Genomic DNA, 21,564 nt, shown 5'->3' on the forward strand with positions numbered 1-21,564 from the left:
GCTTTTTTTTTTTCCATAGGTATATATCCAGTATATGAAATTTGCAAGAAGAGCAGAAGGTATCAAATCTGGAAGAATGATATTTAAAAAAGCAAGAGAAGATACCAGAACCCGACACCATGTCTATGTTACTGCAGCACTCATGGAGTATTACTGTAGTAAGGTAGTACTGAAATATAAGTTACAATAATTTTCTTCATCTGAGATATATTGATTAAAAGAAAGATAGTTCTGGTTTCTATCACTAAGCTTTAATTGCTCATATCATAAGGGAAGTCTAAGTGTATCTGTACAGTTACATGGAGCATCATCCAAATCCCCACTGCCTGCTAATTTATACTTTATTAAACTCCATATTTCTGAATGGTTTTCAGCTCAGCAATTTTTACTTAACATGATTTTAATTTCCATTTTAATTTTTAATGTACCTTTGTCATATTTAGGTGTTAGTTTTAATATTCTTTTGAATATCTTGTTGACATTTCATGGAAATCAGTACTTTCTCTACTTCTAGGACAAATCTGTTGCCTTTAAGATTTTTGAGCTGGGGCTAAAGAAATATGGAGACATTCCAGAATATGTTCTGGCCTATATTGACTATCTTTCTCACCTCAATGGTAAGTAGATTGTAGATCTATTATGGTTACTTAATATTAAGCCTCAATATCATTCTCTGAAATTATGTTACTGTATTTTTTCCTTCTTGAATTATGTCATCACACCAGAACCAGGCACTCAAGAAATGGGCACTCAAGAAATATTTGTGGCCTATCAACCATGAATTTATATTTATTGAGTAATGGTAGATGCCTTTTGACTCTGCAGAGTGGAGCATCTTTAATGTGTCATCAGTGAAGTCCCGTCAGCAATAGGATAAAACTGCAAATTTAGAGTTGGAAGACACAGAGTTGTTTATGCTCATCTCTGGTGACTCTGGGCAAATCATTTCTCGTGTCCAGCCTGGGGTTAGGGGTTGGGGGTGACAGGACAAACAAACAAACAAACAAAACCTCTAACCACCAAAATTCAAAGATGCCCAAAGAGTAAAGTAAAATGCTTTGAGGCTATTTGGGAAGAGATTTCAGAACCAAATTATGTTTATTAGCATCTTTATTTTTATGTGCCTATTCTGTTATAATAATAATGGCCATCTTTTGTTGAGTTTCTACCTTATACCAGGCACTGAGCTAAGGGATTCATATATACATGTATATATCTCATTTAGTCTAGTTACCTATAGTCCAGGAGATGTAATTTCTTGATTAAAAATGACCTGTTATAAAAATGGTTTAAGAAAGTAATATACAATTATGTGCCATGTAAATGATTATAGAATTAGATATTACAGGTATATATCAATGATTTTAATGATATTTCAGAAAAATATAGCAATTCCATATACCTAAATAGTAGAAAAGAATAAAATTTAAATATGGTTTTGTATTTCAGCTTAGTGATTCTACACTCTGGAAAACGACTTAACTCCAAAAAGTGAGACTGGAGCATTTAATTAAAAAAAAATTTTCTTGTGTGAAATTAATGTTCCTCACCAATTTTAAATTATTTTGCTTGATTTTTAGAATAGTTAGTATGCATATTTGCTATTCTAAAAATGAGGATTATATCTGATGTTGGCATTATTGTCTTCCAAATCAGTGTCTTAGATCGGTCTATCCATCCTTTATTCAGTACTTTCTGGTTACTAGGGTCTGGGTGAAAAGAAGGTGAAAAGAACTCCATTCTTCCCTTTCAGAGCATTCTCATGGGGAAATCAGATGTGTAAACATAATCACATCATCATTTGGTATTTAATTGCAGCATGAGTTCTGTGTATAAACTTGAAGCATCAGTTAGCTGTATAAACTTGTTTCAGGTTTCTCATCTGCAGAATGGCCATAGTAAGAGTATCTCTCATTTGATAATAGGGAGGATTATGTAAGTTTTTGCATGTGTTTGACATATATGGAATGTGGTAAGCATACTGTAAATATTAACTACTTATGATAATGGTGGCAATCATGAAAAAACAATGCTAAATACTATAATAGAGCTCTAAATGAAGTACTTTGGAAGCACAGAGAGGAGAGTGTAATTTAAGTTCTAGAGTGGTGCTGTGCATTTATGGTACCAGTAGACTAGTGAATATTGAGCGCCTGAAATGTCGCTAGGCCAAAATGAAATGTGGTACAAGTGTGGAATATATACTAGATCTCAGAGTTAGTATGAAAAAAGAATGTAAAAATATCTTTAATAGTTTTTCATATTGATTATTTGTTGAAATGATAATGACTTAGATCTTTGGGTGAAATAAAATATATTGACGTTAATTTCATCTGTTTTTTACTCTTTTAAATGTGGTTAGCAGAAAACTTAAATTACATATGTGGCTTACATTATATTCCTGTTGGACAGCACTGTTCTAGAGGGTGTCATAGAGAAGGGGACATGAGATAAGTCTTGAAGGATGAGCATTAGTTAGCCAGATAAAGATATAGGAAAATACATTATTCCAAGCAGAGAACACAGCATGTAACAAGCAGTGGAAAGTTATGTTTAAGTGTGAAAGTTATGAAAGTGTGTTTACAGCAAAGTTTGAAACAAAGCAAAAAGAATAAAATGTAAGATTTACTTACCACAGTTTAAAGTACGATATTTTAAATTTAAGATGAAAACCATGAATATGGTGCCTTCTTCTTTTTCAATATGTGTTCAATACATTTTTAATCTCTTGCTTTTACTTTGTATGTGGACATATCGTAAAACTGAGTAACTTCCCTGAGGCAATAAAAACCAACCACTCTGCTGGGTATTTTTTTTTTGGGGGGGGGGGGAATATTGGGGAATAGTGTGCTTTTCCAGGACCCATCAGCTCCAAGTCAAGTCGTTTTCAGTCTAGTTGTGGAGGGCGCAGCTCACTGGCCCATGGGGGAATTGAACCAGCAACCTGGGTGTTATGAGCACTGTGTTCTAACCAACTGAGCCAACAGCCGCCCACCAGCAGTTCAGCTCCAAATCAAGCCGCTAATTTGCACTCTAGTTGTGGAGGGCACAGCTCACTGGCCCATGAGGGAATCGAACCAGCGATGTTGGTGTTATGAGCACTGTGCTCTAACCAACTGAGCCAACCAGTCGCCTCTGGATTTCTTTTTTTTAAACAACTTCATTGAGGTATTGTTTATATACCATAAATGCACCCAATTTAAATATACAATTCAATTATTATTAGTAAATTTACTGCTGGATTTTTAAATTTTAAATGATCCCTTAGAGTTTAGCAAAAAAGTATCATTTTCCCATTTCAAGCAACAGAGGAAAACTCTTAGGGGTTTTTTTTTGTTTGTTTGTTTTTTGTTTTTTTAATTTTTTTTTTTTTTTGACTCTTAAGTTTTAATTCACCTCTCATGAGCATTCTTAATTCATTTTCCATTTGCATATTTACTTACCAATCTGGATATTATCGTACCTTAAAGTTAAATAGACAGTAATCCAGGTGCTGCAAAATAATAAACTCAACTATATCTAAGTTAGAGCTAGTCATCCTTCATATTCAATGTATTTTAAAAATATCAATAATCTGACACTTATAATGGCAGCAGATATGTAATTTTCATTAGTTTTAAAAGGCAAGTGGGATGCCTGGTTCAGATACCACACTGTTGTAAATTGCTTAATATTTCAATTAAGGAGGGCTAAACTGACTTCTAGTTATAGACCTGACTTCTAGTTATAGCTCACTTAATTTTTTTGATCCTCAGGTTTCCTCATCTATAAAAATTGGGTGTGATAATAGTTATCTTCTGCATAGGATTTTTGTGAGGATTAAATGAGATAATGCATGTGCAAATACATGAATTGTAAAACTGAATTTTTTTAATATTTAAAAACTCTTCTATTACCCTAGAGGACAATAATACCCGAGTTTTGTTTGAACGAGTTTTAACATCTGGAAGCCTTCCTCCTGAGAAGTCAGGGTAAGCCATTGTGAAAATTTGTCAGTCAGGTTCTAATGGCGGCTTTAATACTTAAATTGTGATCTATGGGATGAACGTTTCTTGTTGAGTATAAGTTTTAGAAGTTTCCCTTCTGTCTCAAAGCTTAACTTACAGATGCCTGACTGCAATATTTTTATACCTGTTTAAGATCATTTTTTTTTCAGTTTTTGCATACTGTTTAGAATTGTTTTGAGAGATGCCTTAGCAATTTATTACTGCCTATTTTAATATATCTTTCTAATTTACTGTATTCCTAGAAATTGATATGAACAAATTAGAGAAGTGTTCTGAGATGTTTACCTCCCTTACTCAAGAGCATAGTTTTACATATTGAAAGTTTGACACTTTATATCCGTGATTTATGGATTGGACTGTCAGTTTTACCAAACAGGAACAACATGGAATAGTGATACACTGAAAATAGTAAGGCTCTGGAGTCTTGGGCTCAAATTCCAGCTTAGCCAGCTACACCTTGGGCAGATCTCATAATATTACCAGTTCTTTCTCCTCGAATAACAATAGTATTTATCAATATAGGATTTTTGTGATAATCCTAGATCTGGTATGTAATACTGTGTTTCCCCGAAAATAAGACCTAGCAAGACCATTAGCTCTAATGCGTCTTTTTTTTCCAAAAGACGCATTAGAGCTGATGGTCCAGCTAGGTCTTATTTTCAGGAAAACATGGTAGGTACTCAGTCTATTTCTTTAGTACAAAGGTACTTAATGACACTTAAGTAGAGTTGCAGTTAATTTTGGCTGTTAGAATAGTGGTGAGGTACAAATTTATTCCCAATGATCCATATCAATGGGAAAAAATAGAGACTTTTAAAATTTTTATTCACACATGGAATGAAGAATGTATTCTACCTTATAAGCATACCACTCAACAACATGGTGAAGCCACATTATTCAGGAGAAATTGGAAATCTGTCCCGGTTCCTTTTTTAGCTCTTCAACCTAGAGTTTACCCTCTCGAGGGTAAATATCTCTCTTATTGACCACAAAAGATATGAAGTTATGCTAAATAAAACAAAACAAAACACACACACACACACACACACACACACACACACACACACAGGGTTTAAGTACAGAAGTATTTAGGGTGAAATGTTATGAAATGTTACATTCAAATATTTAAGCAAAAACAAGGAAAATATGGCAACATATTAATGATTAAATCTACATAATGATATATAGATATTTGTTACACTATTCTATTTTTCTATAATTTGGAGATCCTTATAATAAAAAAGATACTTTTATAATTCAAAAAAGTGGAGAGGGGGAATTTAAGGCTTTTTTGTAAATGAACTTCCAGCTCCAACCCCAGAATAATTAAGTATTGATTATATTTATTTTCTTACAGAGAAATCTGGGCCCGATTTCTAGCTTTTGAAAGTAATATTGGTGATCTAGCTAGTATACTCAAAGTGGAGAAAAGACGGTTTACAGCATTCAAAGAAGAGTATGAAGGCAAAGAAACAGCTTTACTGGTAGATAGATACAAGTTCATGGATTTATATCCTTGCTCTGCAAGTGAACTAAAAGCACTTGGTTATAAGGTATGTACTTAGGATCAAGATGTGTGTCCTTACTTTTCCAGTGTTTTAGAATAGTTTGTGGATAAACTTCACTCTAAAGAAAATTCTGAAGTAGAAATTAATCCAGTTTTAGAATAGATTTGCATAAAACAAAAAAAAATTCAGGGATTTTCCTTGGGTTTATGAAACATTGAGTATCAAAAGTACTGAACAAAATGAGAATTAAAATGAGATTTAACAAATACTTTCATTCTTTCCCTGAAATTGTCAATGCTATATGTCTAATGAGCAGATAGATGGAGGTGTTGGGGAGGGAAGAAAAACAAAGGAAAATCTGAATGTCATCTTAGGTATTACATTTTTTTCTAGTAGTTCTTAAAACTGATGAATATATTTTGATAGGAGATCTTAGACTGAATGTAGTTCCTGTTACATATTTATAGATATAATGGAGGAATATTATAGCTTGTTAAATCCATAAATTTCCTTGAGTGATCTGTATCTTTAAAACAGCGCTCCTTCAGTGGGGCCCTTGAGGAAATTAGCTTCTCTAGGAATGGAACTCCTCTGTGTAGAACACTAAGTCATAAGAAAACCATACTGGTTACTTGTGCCTGTCAGACCACAAGGAAAGATGAATGTTTACACAGCCCCAGAAATAGCCTTTGCTGAGAAAACCATTTTTCTATCATTTCTTGATTTTTATGTCATGTTAACAAAGACCAAGATGGAAACCCAAAGGGAAGCTGTATCCACGAGTCCTAGATTGGTCCCTATAATCCAACTAGCATTAGGATGTTCCTGACCATCATTCTCCATTTCCTCACTGTCCTCCTTTGGCCCGTGTCTCATTGGTCTGGTGTCCAAACAGATTAAAATGTTTGAGAAAAATGACCCATAATTAAACTTCGTACCTTTTTATTAGTGGAAGGTCCAGTCTGTGCCAGTGCCAGATTCCTATTCTGAACTCAGGGTTTCCTGCTCAGGGCTGAGCAGGTTCTGCTTCTAGTTGAACTATTGCTCAATGAAAAGCCAAAAACATTTTAGACTGTGTGGATTTGTTAGGAAACACTATCTCAACTTTGCCAAGTTGAAAAGGGAAATTAAGGAAATTAATGAAAATTGTAAAGAGCTTACTGTTTCTAAGTAGAACCACTTCCTAAATATGAATTTTCCATCTTATATTTTTATTTCTACTCTTTGTTTATTTGGGAAGGATTAATGTGCTTCTGTGTGTGTAACATGTTACGTGAGAGAGGGAAAGTGAGAAAAAAGTGATTCCCAGTGGGCCTGCTCATTTAGATTTGCCAGCAACTGCACATGAGCAAATTTTGAGAAAGTGAAATGGTCTTATATCTTTCTTTTTTTTTAAAGAATTTTTATAAAAGTTTATTTGAGCCAAACTGATGACAATTGCTAGGAAGCAAGATCTCAAATGCACCCTCTTGTATCCCTTGATGGTGGCAAAAATGGGCCTTTTGAGCTCTAGACAGGCAGATTGATTGACACAGGTGGGCTTGTAGCAGAGGCACTTCTCTGGGGTAGGGTCTGCTAATAGGTGGCTGTTTCGCTCCCTTTGGAGAGTTGTTCTCAGCGCTGGCAGGACGTCCTGATGGGGCATTGCTAGTACAGTATACTCAAGTTAGACAGTGGATGGGCCTGTGCTCCAGTCCTCTGCTTCTTGGCTGTATGACCTCGGAATATTAGACACTCTCTGAGCTTCAGTCCCTTGTCTAAAATGGAGATGTTACGATTGGCCTCATCAAAGGGAATAAATGGCTAAAGTTATCTGACAAATAGTGGCTGCTGATAAGTGTTCTTTCTCACCGTAATAGTTAGTATGTTGGGAATAATTTTTTATTTCATTAGCAAAATCTTACTAGCTAGTATATAAGTAATGATAAACTTGATTTTAGCATTCATGAAGCAGGACCTCACTTAATTCAGTTACTTACTTTAAAGAAACAACATATTTCTTTAGTGGAAGGGAGGAATCAGAAAAATATCTAAAATTGCAGATATTCTTCCAAATTACCCCACTTTATACTTACGTATTTGCCCATAAAAACGTATTTACGTATTTACCCATAAAAACTTGTAGCTATCTGACAAATGTCCTACCTGGCAATGGGGTGTCTAAATTATTTTTAACTGGGGTTGGGTAAGGTTATAAAACACCAAATCTTTAGTCTTTTAGCTTTCCTTGTTGAGTGTTTAACAGTCTTTACCGTCATCAAGTTCTTGCTTATCCCTCTTCCTTCTCTATGATTTTAACCCAATTACTCAGTGTATCCTCAAGATTGTAGAATTGCACAATTATACTCTACAAGTCCCTTTTTCAGGTTTAGGATTCTTCTGTTCTGCATTTTCAGGATGTCTCCCGTGCTAAGCTAGCAGCTATAATTCCAGACCCAGTTGTAGCTCCTTCTATAGTGCCTGTTCTGAAAGATGAAGTGGATAGAAAACCAGAATACCCTAAACCAGATACTCAGCAGATGATTCCATTTCAGCCACGACATTTAGCACGTAAGCCATGACTTTAGATCCAGTACTGAGACCTCAGTTTGTTTATTGATTTAAATCCAGAGGTGTGGGGGGCAAAGGAATGTGACCTTTCCATTGTAGGTTAATTATTAGACCAGGGTCACTATAACAAGTGACTTGACTGTAATTTTTGAACTACGTTAAGAATGTCTAAAAAAAAAACCTCAATGATCCAGATTCCAGTAACCCATTTGGGCAGTGATACTTAGTTTTCAGAAATGCTGCTGCACACAGATTACCTATACAGCTGGAAACTTACTTCACTGATGTTATTTGGTATTATTTATACTTACCTATGGGTAGTAATCCCTCGAGATCCTATTTGAACCAGGCCCTTTCGATTAAATATGTTGTTGAATAACTGACTTTAAACAGGATTGCAAACAAATGACTTGTGAAGCTTAGAATTGGTCTTTGACGAAAATGGACTGTAGTTCAGCCCTTGGGTTGTCAATGCAAAGTCACTTGTTTACTCTTCTGCCTCCCAGTGGCCATGGAGTTGAGACTGCTCTCACTGTCTCACCCACTTGAGTTTGGTCAAACCTTTAAAGCACTGAAAGCAATTTAAAATGTCCAGAACAAAGCAACATAGACATAGAATATCTTTATATACAAATTACTTACTTATTTTAGCTCTTAAATGTGTAGAAATTCTTCCATTCCATCTGACCCCTACTTTTCTTTCTCTTACAGCTCCAGGCTTACACCCTGTCCCTGGTGGAGTATTCCCAGTACCTCCTGCAGCTGTTGTTTTAATGAAACTTCTCCCTCCTCCTATCTGTTTTCAGGTTTGTTGACTATTTTCATGATAGATACTTGCTCTATGGGTTACAGCAACTGTGCTTCATATCTTGTATCATGGGAAATATAAAATAGTGCAATTTTAACTTGTCAGATTATTGGGGATTAAAATTTATTTGTGTCAACATCACTAATCAGAGAAATATAAATTAAAACCACAATGAGATATCACCTCACACCTGTCAGAATGGCCCTCATCAATAAATCAACAAACAAATGTTGGTGAGGATGTGGAGAAAAGGGAGACCTCGTGTACTGTTGGTGGGATTGTAAATTGGTGCAGCCACTATGGAAAATGGTTTGGAGGTTCCTCAAAAAATTAAAAATAAAACTATCATATGGCCCAGCAATCCCACTTCTGAGTATTTATCCAAAGAAATCAAAAGCACTAATTCGAAAAGACATATACACCCCTATGTTCATTGCAGCATTATTTACAATAGCCAAGACATAGAAGCAACCTAAGTGTCCATCAGTAGATGAATGAATAAAGAATATGTGGTACATATACAGTGGAATATTACTCAACCACAAAAAAATGAAATCTTAACATTTGCAACAACAAGGATGGACCTAGAGGGTATTATGCTAAATTAAATAAGTTAGTGAAAGACAAATAACACATAGTTGCACTTATATGTGGAATCTATAAAACAAAATAAACGAATAAACAAAACAGAAACAGACCCATAGAGACAAACTGATGATTGCCAGATGGGAGGCGGGTTGTGAGTTGGGTGAAAAAGGTGACGGGATTACGTACCAATTAGCAGTTACAAAAGTCACAAGGATGTAAAGTACAGCACAGGGAATATAGTCAATGATATGGTAATGTGTGTGGTGTCAGGGTACTAGATTATCGGGGGAGGAAATCACCTCGTATAAGCGTCTAACCACTATGCTGTACACCTGAAACTAGTATAATATTGAATGTCAACTGTAATTGAAAAATAAAAAATTTTTTTAAATAAATAAAATGTATTTGTTGTCAAAATAGGGTCCTTTTGTACAAGTGGATGAACTAATGGAAATTTTCCGAAGATGTAAGATTCCAAATAGTAAGTAATAAAAGTGCCTTTTCTTAGAGTGGAATTCATATTGTTGTCTCCTATGCAGGAGAGATTGTTTTTCTTTGCCACTGAAGTTTCCAAAAGCAGCTAGCCATCGTGTAGAAGTACAAAGAAACCTAGGAGTGATCCAAATCCTCTTTGGCACAGAGACTTGTTCATATTCTAATTCCACTAAGTAAACTGTCATAAAAGCTCATCTTTTCTATTCATGTGAACGTGCACTATCAGACTTGGCTTATGAAAACCATTTTAACAGCAGCTTTTGTCTTTTCCTTTAATTATTTAGTCAGTAGTGCTATCCCATGCTTTGCTAATAGTAGGCTATGAAGTTAACTATAAAGTATCCAAAGTAGTAGACACATATTCTTTCATAGCAGGGTAATTTTCAATGTCTTCCAATGTCCTTTATGTTTTGTTTCGATAGCTGTTGAGGAAGCTGTGAGGATCATTACCGGTGGAGCCCCAGAGCTAGCTGTGGAAGGCAATGGCCCGGTGGAAAGTAACGCAGTACTCACCAAGGCCGTCAAAAGGCCCAACGAGGATTCAGATGAGGATGAGGAAAAGGGAGCTGTCGTCCCCCCTGTTCATGACATTTACAGAGCACGGCAGCAGAAGCGAATTCGGTGAAGCAGGCTCAAAACCGGCCTCTGAAAGAAAACTCTTATCCAGGATTCCCTTTTTGCCTCTTAAGTCATATGTTTAAAAGAGACAATGCTTTGTTACAAGGTTCTTGGAAACAAAGTTGTATTGTCATTGGTGCCTCTATCATATGGTTCTTGAGAAAAAAAACAAACCGACCTGTGTGAATTTTAGAATATGGAACAGACCTATGCTCCAAGCAAAATTAGGTTTTCAAAAATGTGAGAGCAGTACAAAATGGCAGAACCACATTTTGTTGCCTCTTCAAGGGTGTCTCATATGTGCCGCTTGAAGACTTGTGAGTTTTCAACAGTTTTATTTTAAAAACTGGATGGCTTATGATTGTAAAGCATTTTATCACATTTTCTGAAAACAGTTGTTCTCGGTTTGCTTATGTAGAGTCCTGCCTTATTGTTTGTTTTTATTTATGGCAGAATGTATGGAATCTGTTTTGTAGTTTAAAATTTTAAAACAATCCTTTAAAAAATAAAAGGATCTCAAAAACATCACTCCTCTTTCTGCTGCTCTCATTTAAAATTTATTTAAATGAAGCTACTTATTTAGCCAATACCTTTTCAAAATAAATGTCAAGGCAGAGTCATCTTATATTTACTGTGTGTACACTTAATTATATGTCCTCCCCGGCCTTTTTCGTTGCTAACTGAAACATAAGGGATCCATTTTTAAGAGGCAAACTAACCATTTTAGAAGTCCTTAAATATGAATGCACTTTCCCCAATTAACCAGGGGCAGACTGAGATATTATACCTATAATGTCTCTTAAAAGCATGTGTGGGAATTCCTTTAATCACCCACTGTCATGTTCTAACATAAATATATTTCGGAAGGGTGCTCAGTACTGAAGAACGTGTTTTTTTTTCCATGAGCTAAACACAGCACTAAAGAAAACTATTAGGTTGGTGCAAAAGTAATTTTGGTTTTTGCAATTATTAACCTTTTAAACCATAATTACTTTTGCATCAACCTAATACTACAGACAATTAACCAAATTAATTACAAAATTGTTATGCAAATTAAGCTCAAAGAATTAGGTTTTGCTCATCAACAAAACAATCTGAAGGGCACAAGTAGTACCATATAGCATAGATTTTAAAATATAGAAATATAGAGATGTATAGAATCTTTCCTGAAGTGCTATTTTTGGATAGTGTTTTGAAGAAGACAAAATGTTTTCAGATACTTATAATGGTTTGTAATAATGTGCCCATAAATGAGAAAACAAAGCCACATGAATGTGCATGAGAAATGATCTTTATTTTAGCATTGTAATAAAGAGAAAACATGTGCGCCTGCATGCGTGTGCATACACACACGCATACACACACACACACACACACACACACACACACAAACCTACCTACCTACCCACCTACCTTGGTGAAAAGTGCCAGCAAGCATTGTTAAGGCCATTGTGTCTATTATTAATATAATTGCTCCTACTGCATTTATTTCTAAGATTTTTCTTCTAGAAATTATCTGTTCTTTAAACATAAAAAGGATGATTTCTTGTTAGAAGAAAACATTTTCTAATGTTCTAACTGTTCTAGATATAATGAATTTTTAGTTTTTAATATGATTCTGTCTGAATATTTGATAATTCCTTTTGTAAACATAGTTGAATAAGTAGCATGATGTTGGACATTTGAATTTACTTTTGGAACTCTAATGTGCAGACAGGCTCTCGGGACAGCCAGTCCTCCCAAGTCAGAGGACTCAGATCTGTATTGCTGGACCCAGAGAAATTTCCAAAAAGTCCATATTTTTCCTTTCTACAGAAACAATGACAGAATCTCCCCCACAATTCTAGTACTGGATAAAATTTAAGAACTGCAAGTCCTTCCTAAACAAAAATTAGTCAAACTCTGGCCTTTAGCACTAAATTTCAAACCAGAGGTTATGTCTATGTTGCCACACCTGGCAAAGTAAAAGGTCATAACTACCTAGTAGTAAATGTAAAACTGAAAACCAAATTGTACCACTGGGAAAGAATGAAAAAATACATCACTTTTATCGGCACACTGACCTTGGTCAATAATTACGAATTCATTTGGTAATTTTATAATCCTGCATTGGCCTACATTTAGTATGTAAAACTAAGTGTTCATTTACACAGTAGTAAAAGTATAATTACCATGTTCATAAATTTTGGTTTTTTACATTTCAATTCCCAAAACAAACTTCATTAAAGTTGGCAGTTCTTCCTTGACTGTGACCTTCAGCAAGTGAAATTATATTTACTTAAATAAAAATTTCGTAAGTCTTGAAAGATAATTCATAGCAAGTAATGAAACTTAGGTACCTGTTAAATATTCAACAGAAGTGTGATAGCTTACGAAGCTTTGGGAATAAAAGTCAAGAAAAACAATTCAATAGTTTACTAAATTTTCTTCCCTGTCTGAGCCCTGACCAAAGTTCTGCTTTGAACATAAGGAAGACAGTACTTTAAAAAGAGGCAACAGGGCGGCCGGATGCTCAGTTGGTTGGAGTGGGAGCTGTTAACAACAAGGTTGCCGGTTCAATTCCCTCATGGGATGGTGGGCTGCGTCCCCTGCAAGTAAAGATTGAAAACGGCAACTGGACTTGGAGCTGAGCTGCGCCCTTCACAACTAGATTGGAGGACAATGACTTGGAGCTGATGGGCCCTGGAGAAACACCCTGTCCCCCAATATTCCCCAATAAAAATTTAAAAAAAAAGGCAACATTGGACAGCCAGTGGCTCAGTGGTTAGAGCACAGTGCTCATAACACCAAGGTCACCAGTTAAATTCCCACATGGGCCAGTGAGCTGCACCCTCCACAATTAGATATTGGGAAAAACTAAAAAAAAAAAAAAAAGAAAGAAAGAAAACATGGAGCTGATGGGTCCTGGAAAAAAACACACTGTTCCCCAATATTCCCCAATTAAAAAAAATTTTTTTAAATAAAAAGAGGTAACATGAATGAGAAACACGAAAAAAAATAGTTTGCTTCCATTTTAAGGGTGCTTTTAAGTCAGAAGTTGCACTTAAAGCTTCTCAATGTTCAGATATGACAAACCTGACAATGGTGAAATCTGACTATTGCTGCTAACTCCAGACACATCTGATTTCAAAACTAAACACTCCATCACCCTGGGCCTATAGATTAGTTCTGGTTCTTAGGTTCAGAAGGCAATATAATAAGGTATGACAGAAACCCATACTAGGGGCAGTTTTAAGTAAAATTCTGCCCTGTTTAGATTTCTGACACTTATTTTCTAGGACTTGAGGTATTTCTGAAAGCATCAGTTAACATCTGATAGGCTAATCAAGCTTATTGGGCTTAAAGCCTTCCCCTCTCTCATCCTACTGAGTTGATTTCAATACTATGAATAAAAGGCTATCCATTAAAATAGTTACACAACACAGAATCCAATTTAAATGCATTTGCAAACATCATTGTAGTTCTTTATTTAGAGTATGTTTTCAATGAGATTATGCCTTTAAATATGAGTGTCATAGCCCATCACCCATTACTGTTCAGTCATCCATTCATTTGTTCGTTCATGCATTCATTTAGTTCAAACAATAGTACAGAGGTGGAGACGGGGAGAAATCACTGGGGTGGAGGTGGACACTGGGAGATACGGTAACACTGCAGCTCCAGTAGGAGATGATGAAAGGAAATAATAGTCTTGGGACAGGATAGGAGGGAAACTATAGGCCTGTAAAATGTGCCTGAGTGAAGGGAGGTTGGCACCGACAGTTAACGATAACAGATGTACACCTACAGGTAGAAGGTATGTGCTCTCCTTTGTCATTAATAAAGGAACTTACAGTCCATGCACAAAGCATTCTAATATCCATTATCAAATGTTATCCTCACAGGAAGTGTGAGTTGGTATTGTTCCAATTTTTACAGATGAAAATATTGAGGCCAATATTTTGCCTTACTGGCCATAACGTACAACTAGTAAGAAGGCAACACAGGAAAGACTCAAACCCAGATCTTCCTCTAAATCAGGAGCTTTGTGCACATTCCTACTGCAGTCCACTTAAGTTATTGAAGTCAGATTTATCACAGAATGTCAGAACTGGAAAAGAGCTTCCAGGACAAGTCTGGTCCTTTCACTTGTAGGTGTTAGAAATGGTCCTGATTTGCCTCAGCTAGTATGGAACAGAAATGGGATCAGAACTCTGGTTTCTTGACAGCTCCCCATCTCGGCACTCTCCCACCCTGCCTCCAAATGAAAACAAACACAAATGTTAGACATATAAATCTGGAAATCAAACAGCAAACACCTATTTCTTTTGAAACTCACCAGGAAAGTTGGTGGCAGCAACACCTTTCTATTCCCAGGAATTTTAAGGCTTGGAGAAATGAAAATAAGCACTGCCACAAAAACAGAATTGCTGAATAATCCATTTACAATCATCAGCCAGTAGGTGCACCTTATATGCCTATTATGTCAAACTTAATAACCTTTCTTCACACAGAAAAAAGTTCTTATTACCTATATTGTCTGCTGCATTTAACCAATAAGACATCCTATCAGTGTGGTTCTTACCTGAAATATATTTATAGCTGGGTTGCATGGTTATATAAACAATCACATGTAAAGCTTGCTTTAAAAGTAATGAGATTTAAAAACAAAAACACCTAGACTAATAATCTATCCACCCAACTGAGAGCTGACAAAGTAGCAGTTACTACTCTAGACATTCATTCATTCATTCGACTGTCAAATAAATCACTTGTTGATACTGACCTAACTCTCAAGGCTCTCAGTTCTATCCACATGTAGTAAAGTACTACTGCCAAATAAACTTAGCAGTTTCATAAAAGACACGTGTTTCCACAAACCCATTAGGCAGGAAATCATGTCAAATCTAATCAGTCTGCAATATATAGAACCAATTCAATATGGAGGGATAATTTATATGCCATAGGATATTTTGTCTTGGAGGGAGAGCTAGAGAGCTGTAGGGAGGAGTTACAAGTAGATGCTTACTCATTTCCTGAGTGACTAAATGAACTAAGTGAATTTTCCTGGCCCTTAGTGATAATCCCATGAGATTCCAGGAGAAAACTTAGCTCACTTATCTTCAAAGAGCAACAACGAAACGATTCAATATGAATACTGTGATTCTGAACTTTGCCTCCTTCATTCTTGGCTTTTGCCACTTGTAGAACTCCACCAGTGGAAACTGAGGTAGGGGGGTCATGAGAGTCTGTGAAACTCCCCATTAGACGATATGCATTTAAGATTCTAAACTCCCAAACTTTGTCAATTTAGGAACTCGCGGGGGGTAAGAAAAATCTTGTGAGAGTTAACAATTACGAAAGAAAGCAAAAAGAAGAAATTGGAGATTTAGGAAGAACAACTGCGGGAAGTAGTGATCCACCTGGTGTATTTGGGGGTAAAGCTCCCCTCCTTCATTCTTGGAGGGGGTGCTGAGTGCTGCCCCCCTCGGGCTTCCCAGCCGGGGAAGTGATACCACACAGCCCATGAGCACGGCTGCCATTCGCAACCTCACCTCTGGAAACCATTCCAAGAGGGACCACACTGAATCCACTATAAAAGATACGATTTCGTTTTTGAAAGTTCTACTTACTGAACTTTTGTCCCTTTCCAATGAAACTAAGGAAGATACATCCTTGAGTCTAAACTTGAATGATATGACGTCTGACCACATAATGCAGCATACATTTCTGACGGCAAGTAAAAAGCCTGTGGCATGTATCTGGAGAAATCATATTCTCCTAGTACAACCATTCACTCCTCCGAAGCCCGGTATCACTGGACGGTCTACAGGGTAAGTGTCCCCTGGCCGCCCACACCCTGGCCCTCACTCCACCCACACCCTTCGTCACCTTTAATAAAGGGACTCCTTGCATTATTCACCCCCTGCTGTCCCAGCAGTCGGAGATCACTGCCAACAACTGCATGGCTCTGCTCCTAATAAAATGTCTGAAATACACACATGCACATGCACACATTTTATTTTTTTAATAGAACAGGTCATCTATGAAACCCAAACTCCCCTTTCAGTCACAGGCTACGTCAGGAATTCTGGTCACTGAAGTTCCTTGAAAAATACTGCTCAAAACCCAGGGATTTTCTGTGACTTCCTTACCAAAGAAATACGTCAACGTACACTATTTTATCTGAAACCACTTCACTCTAATTCTGGAATTCTAATCCAATCAATAACATCTGTGCATTGTGTCAGACTGAATTTTTCAGTTAAAAACTCCTGACATTTATCTCCTTTTACAGTACACTAACATATATTTAAAAATATAAATATTTCCTCCTTAACTTTCAAGGCTTAAAAGTCAAAGAATTTCCTTTCTCTAGATCCCATAAATCATAATCCTATCATCCAGGCTCAGGAGTAATTTTGGGTAAAAGAATAAGCTTCTCAAAATCAAGTAAGTCTCCTCTAGAACAAAAGGGCTCTGGAGCTCTGGCTAGGTCAGACAGGGAGAAGCAATAAATGGGGGGTCAGCGGGAAAGGCAGTAGGACTGTATAAGCCCTTCTAACACAAAATACCTGGAGGGACAACGGGTGGGAAGCCTGCGAGAGAGGGGCAAGAGTCTAAACACCGTCATGGCTTAGTTGCTTCCACTCCTAGGTGACTGTCAGATACTCTTGGGTATGTGAAAGAAAAACTACCCAGATGGCAGCCGAGAGGTCCCAGCCTCCCGGGAAAGGCGGCCACAATCATAATGGGGTGTGGGGGGGTAGAGACACAGGGCAGGTAACCATTTAAAAACTCAAGATAAGAAAAAGCTCCTTTGATTTGTAAACTTTCACTCATAAATACAAACCCTCAAAAGAGAATTCAGTGCATTTTTCAACAAGTCTTTTCAACAGTGATACACAATATTCTTCCTTTTGGAATCAATGCTACTAAATACCAATGTACTAAATGTAGCCATTTTCCAAAGCAACGTTATAGTTGAGAACAGGTATTCTGAGTTGAGTAGATAATAGTGCTGCTGTAGGGAACATCACGTTAGGATCTGACAAGGGTCTTACTGAGAATTGCATCATAGTAGGGACTGAAGACCATCTTGTTATAGTTGACCAGGCGAACGAATTTAACGGCAACTTCCTCCAGTTCTGTTTGGACTGGACCCAATCCCCCAGGTACTGCGGGCAATGGCTTCTGATGACCTGACGCAAGGTAGGTTTCTAAGAAGGTCAGGATTCGGGAATCTGGGATAGAAAAGAAAGCAGTTGGTTGTTTCTTGTTCGGGGTGACCTTACAAACTTCTGATTATGCTTCAGTTTTTAGCTTAAACATCACCTTTTCAGGAACGTCTTTCCTGACCACCCTCTAGATCAGGGGTCCACAGCACCTTGCACTTCTGAACAGTCATCACATGTGTAATGTTTCCTGCCTCCCTCTACTGGTTAGTTTCATGAGGGTAGGAACCATGCTTATCTCGTTCATTCTCTCCCCAGCATCCAGCACGCTGCCTGGCATGGAACCTGGTCCCAGTAAAAGCTCAAAATACATTTGGGAAGCAAGGATAAATGTATGAATGAATAAAGGGGGACGAGAGTCTTCACAGGCTCTGCTCTCAGAGGAGCAAGACATACTGAGACCAGCATTAGCCACTGAAGACCCCAAATTCCAGCACTGTTGGCTGTGATCTGTCTTTTCCCACTAAGCCCACATGAAAGAAGCATGAGCTTCCTTCTTGAATGCCACGATGGAAAGCCATGGAGTTGTGGGCATTTGTAAACTTGTCCTACTCTGAGGAGTAATTTAGGTTGATGGTTTTTTAGCCCATTCTCCTCTATGACACGTCTGTACTCTCCTGTGTATAAAAATGAGTGTGTGCAAGCCATATTTCTTGTAGATTTTATTACAAAAGCAACAGGGACATTCATATTGAATAAGCTTTTGCAAACTTCATGCCCACCAGTTTTGTGCCCTGGGGAATCTCTCAGGTATGACTTAGATCCTTTGGGACCCAATAGCTCACTGACAGAGAAACTGCTGACTGGATGAGTCTGATCACCCCTGTCCCAAAGATAGCTTGGTTTTCTGAAGGTTCCCAGAGCTGGAAGCCTCCCCCAGAAGTGGAGACCCTCAGATCATTCCTACCCGAGGGCTGGTTTGTATCCCCATGTCTACAACTGGCAGTTACTAAACAACCAGGCTGGCAGACAAAGAGCGGCTCGTTGCCAGTCGTCTTATTTATAGGCACTTTCCTGCATTTCTACCAAGGTCGATAATATTAATGGTCTTATATTAATTTTTGCTCCAAAAGACGCATTAGAGCTGATTGTCCAGCTAGGTCTTATTTTCGGGGAAATATGGTAGAAGAAGAAGCAGGCCCATGTCACTGGTCCAGCCTCTACTGCAACCTGAAATCTGATAACCATGGATCATTCAGCTTTTGCTTGAAGCCTGCCAATTTTTCACTATTTATATGTTGAACACGTATCATAAAGAAGTTGAGGAAGAAATTCAAAATTAATTAAATTACATTTAAAGATAAATCTGAATTTTTTTAATTAAATACACATTGCATTCCTTGATCAACCAGTGGACAGATTTTTTCAGAGTGCCACTGCAGTGATGATGAAAAGTAATAGCTAATATAATACAGTAATATTTTAATAACTACTCATTTATCGAGTTTTATGTGCTGCCAGCGATGATGGCAAGCGCTTTATACTTGTTATCTCCTGTAGTCCTCTGTGTCAAGTCGTCAAGTCACTTGCTCAAACTACACAGGAAGTACGTGTAAGGAAAGCTTATACTTCTCCTACACTAACCCTGCGCTTCTCCACACTCAAAACACTCTGACACCAGATGTGGGAGAGGTTTCCTCACGCCAAGCAATGCTTGTGACACCAGCTGGGTGTCCTACAAGTTTACTCAATTCTCACACTACCTGGAGATAGTGTCAGATTCCAGATTAAGGGCTCAGTCCAACGACACTGCCCCCACCTCAGATGCTAATCACAAGTAGTAAATCCCCAGGTCACCCACAACTGCTGTCCAACTTGGCTACAAATCAGAGGTTCCCATCACCTTCTCTCCTTTGGATTTGTATTACCAGTATTTGCAAGAACAGCTCAGAGAACTCAGGGGAACACTCACATTTACCGGTTTATTACATAATAAAGCACATGATAAAGGACACAGATGGACAGTCAGAAGAAGAGCTTCACAGGGAGACCTGGGAGAGTCCCGAGGACAAGAGATCTGGTCGCCATGGCGTTGGGATGCATCACCCTCCCATTACCAACCCAGAAGCTCTCCAAACCCTGTACTTTTGGGATTTTTATGGAGACTTCACACATAGGTATTTCCAGCCCCTCTCCCCTCTCTGGAGAATGGGGGGAGGGGTGGAGCTGAAAATTCCAAGCTTCTAATAATGGCTTGGTCTATCTGGGGACCAACCCCCATCCAGGAGCCCACCCAGAGTCACCTCATTAGAAAAAAAGACACTCCTACCACCCAGGAAATTCCAAATGATTTAGGAGCTCTTTGTCAGGAACCAGGCTCAAAGACCAACTATTAGAACAACAGATGCTCCTATCACTCTTATCACTTAGGAAATTACAAGGGCTTTAGGAGCTCTGTGCCAGGGGGCCGGTGTATGTATGTGTGTGTGTGTGTGTATATATATATATATATATATATATATATATATATATTTTCCCCCTGTTATTTCACTGGAGCAGCGTTTTGAACCAAGGTCTGTGATTCCAAAGTCAGAGACTTCAGAACAATGATGGCTGCCTGGTCACTTGCTCAACCCTTTGGGTTGCTCTAATAGCACTGTGGTGATGAATCACTCCTCACTCATCGGCCTGGTAATCCATCGAAACCCTTTTAGATTTCTTCAGAGGGACCTGTCTGCCAGCCCCTCTGAGTGCACATCTCTGCTTCCTGCCTCCCCAGAAACGTACCCATGATCCTGCGGATGGGGTCGTCAGGACTGGCCACGGCCTGGATCTGGCCCTTGAGCACGATTTCTTTGTCCATGGTAAAGGGGGTGAATCCACACTGGGAAAGGCAGTTGCTCACCTCCAGGCAGACTTTCTCCCCAATGGTGGTCAGGGCATCCTTCAGACGGAAGGAGCTTGAGCAGAGAAGGGAAAGGAGAAGCCAGGGAAGAAAGAACCCATAAACAATGTGAATATCTACCAAACTCAAACAGCCTGATAAGAGTCACAATAACCAACTCATGGACTGACATGTTCAAAGGGAAAATTTGTGACTCTCTTCTTTGCCCCTAACTTCTCAGGCTGTGTACACCTGACTCAGGGGGCTCTCTCTCTCTCTCTCTCTCTCTCTCTCTCTCTCTCTCCCCGCCCTGCCTCCTTTCCTCCCTCCCTCCAAGAAAGGACAGTAGGAAGAGGAGGACTTCAATTACATCAGGACCAACAACCCAAACTCAACTTCTTGCTAGCATCTGTGTGGTGAAATAAGCCTGGAATTGACTTAAGAATATCTTGAATATCTCTGAAGCAATACACAAGAAACCAGAAATTTGGTAGTCGTGGGATAGGAGTGGGAGAGAAACTTTTCCTTAGACATCCTTTTTCCTTTTTGATTTTTGAAACACGTGAGCGTATTAACTACTTAAAAGAATAAATTAAATTGAAATCCAAAAGTAAATAAAATTCACACCTGGATTTCCTGGGACCCCCAGGCTCTCCTAGAATGTCTATTGGGAGCCTTCCTGCTGGTGGGTATTCTATGGGAAGGCAATTGCCTTTGTTCTGGGTCTTGATTCTTTGGACATTAGAATTAGTGGGAGCAAGTGTGCAAACCCTGAGATTCACTGCTGGTACCAAGTCTGCCAGCCTCTGGCTGCCAGGGTGAAAATGGCAGTGGCTGGACTCCTAGGGAAGCACAGGACAGGGCCCCTCAAATCAGCACCTTTGACAGAGCAGTTTTACTGGAGAGGGACCTAGATGACAGCCCAGAGTTACACCTCAGACAAGGCCTCAGC

At 38.1% G+C, this 21,564-nt stretch overlaps 2 protein-coding genes across 8 annotated transcripts in view; one reads left to right on the plus strand and one right to left on the minus strand.

Annotated features, from left to right (window-relative positions):
- The window catches only part of CSTF3 (cleavage stimulation factor subunit 3), a 65,093-nt gene extending 54,004 nt beyond the window's left edge, over window positions 1–11,089 (plus strand). Inside the window, exons 14-21 of the mRNA XM_033121151.1 lie at window positions 20–163; window positions 515–617; window positions 3,902–3,971; window positions 5,365–5,560; window positions 7,912–8,065; window positions 8,777–8,871; window positions 9,882–9,942; window positions 10,379–11,089. Of these exons, the coding sequence (XP_032977042.1) occupies window positions 20–163; window positions 515–617; window positions 3,902–3,971; window positions 5,365–5,560; window positions 7,912–8,065; window positions 8,777–8,871; window positions 9,882–9,942; window positions 10,379–10,581 (1,026 nt within the window). The 3' untranslated portion in view covers window positions 10,582–11,089. The remainder of the gene's footprint in view (window positions 1–19; window positions 164–514; window positions 618–3,901; window positions 3,972–5,364; window positions 5,561–7,911; window positions 8,066–8,776; window positions 8,872–9,881; window positions 9,943–10,378) is intronic.
- Window positions 11,090–13,508: 2,419 nt separating this feature from the next.
- Window positions 13,509–21,564, minus strand: part of TCP11L1 (t-complex 11 like 1) — a 30,819-nt gene continuing 22,763 nt past the window's right edge. For 3 of the 7 annotated variants that reach the window (XM_033120433.1, XM_033120434.1, XM_033120435.1), the window contains exons 8-9: window positions 20,516–20,688; window positions 13,512–17,797 (exon numbers count right to left, since the gene is read on the minus strand). In XM_033120433.1, the coding sequence (XP_032976324.1) occupies window positions 17,595–17,797; window positions 20,516–20,688 (376 nt within the window). In that variant the 3' untranslated portion in view covers window positions 13,512–17,594. Of the gene's footprint in view, window positions 17,798–20,515; window positions 20,689–21,564 lie in introns of all 7 variants that reach the window. The other 4 variants (XM_033120429.1, XM_033120432.1, XM_033120430.1 and 1 more) reach the window with 2 other exon arrangements.

Source organism: Rhinolophus ferrumequinum, chromosome 11, assembly GCF_004115265.2.
Source record: "Rhinolophus ferrumequinum isolate MPI-CBG mRhiFer1 chromosome 11, mRhiFer1_v1.p, whole genome shotgun sequence".
Lineage (NCBI taxonomy): Eukaryota > Metazoa > Chordata > Mammalia > Chiroptera > Rhinolophidae > Rhinolophus > Rhinolophus ferrumequinum.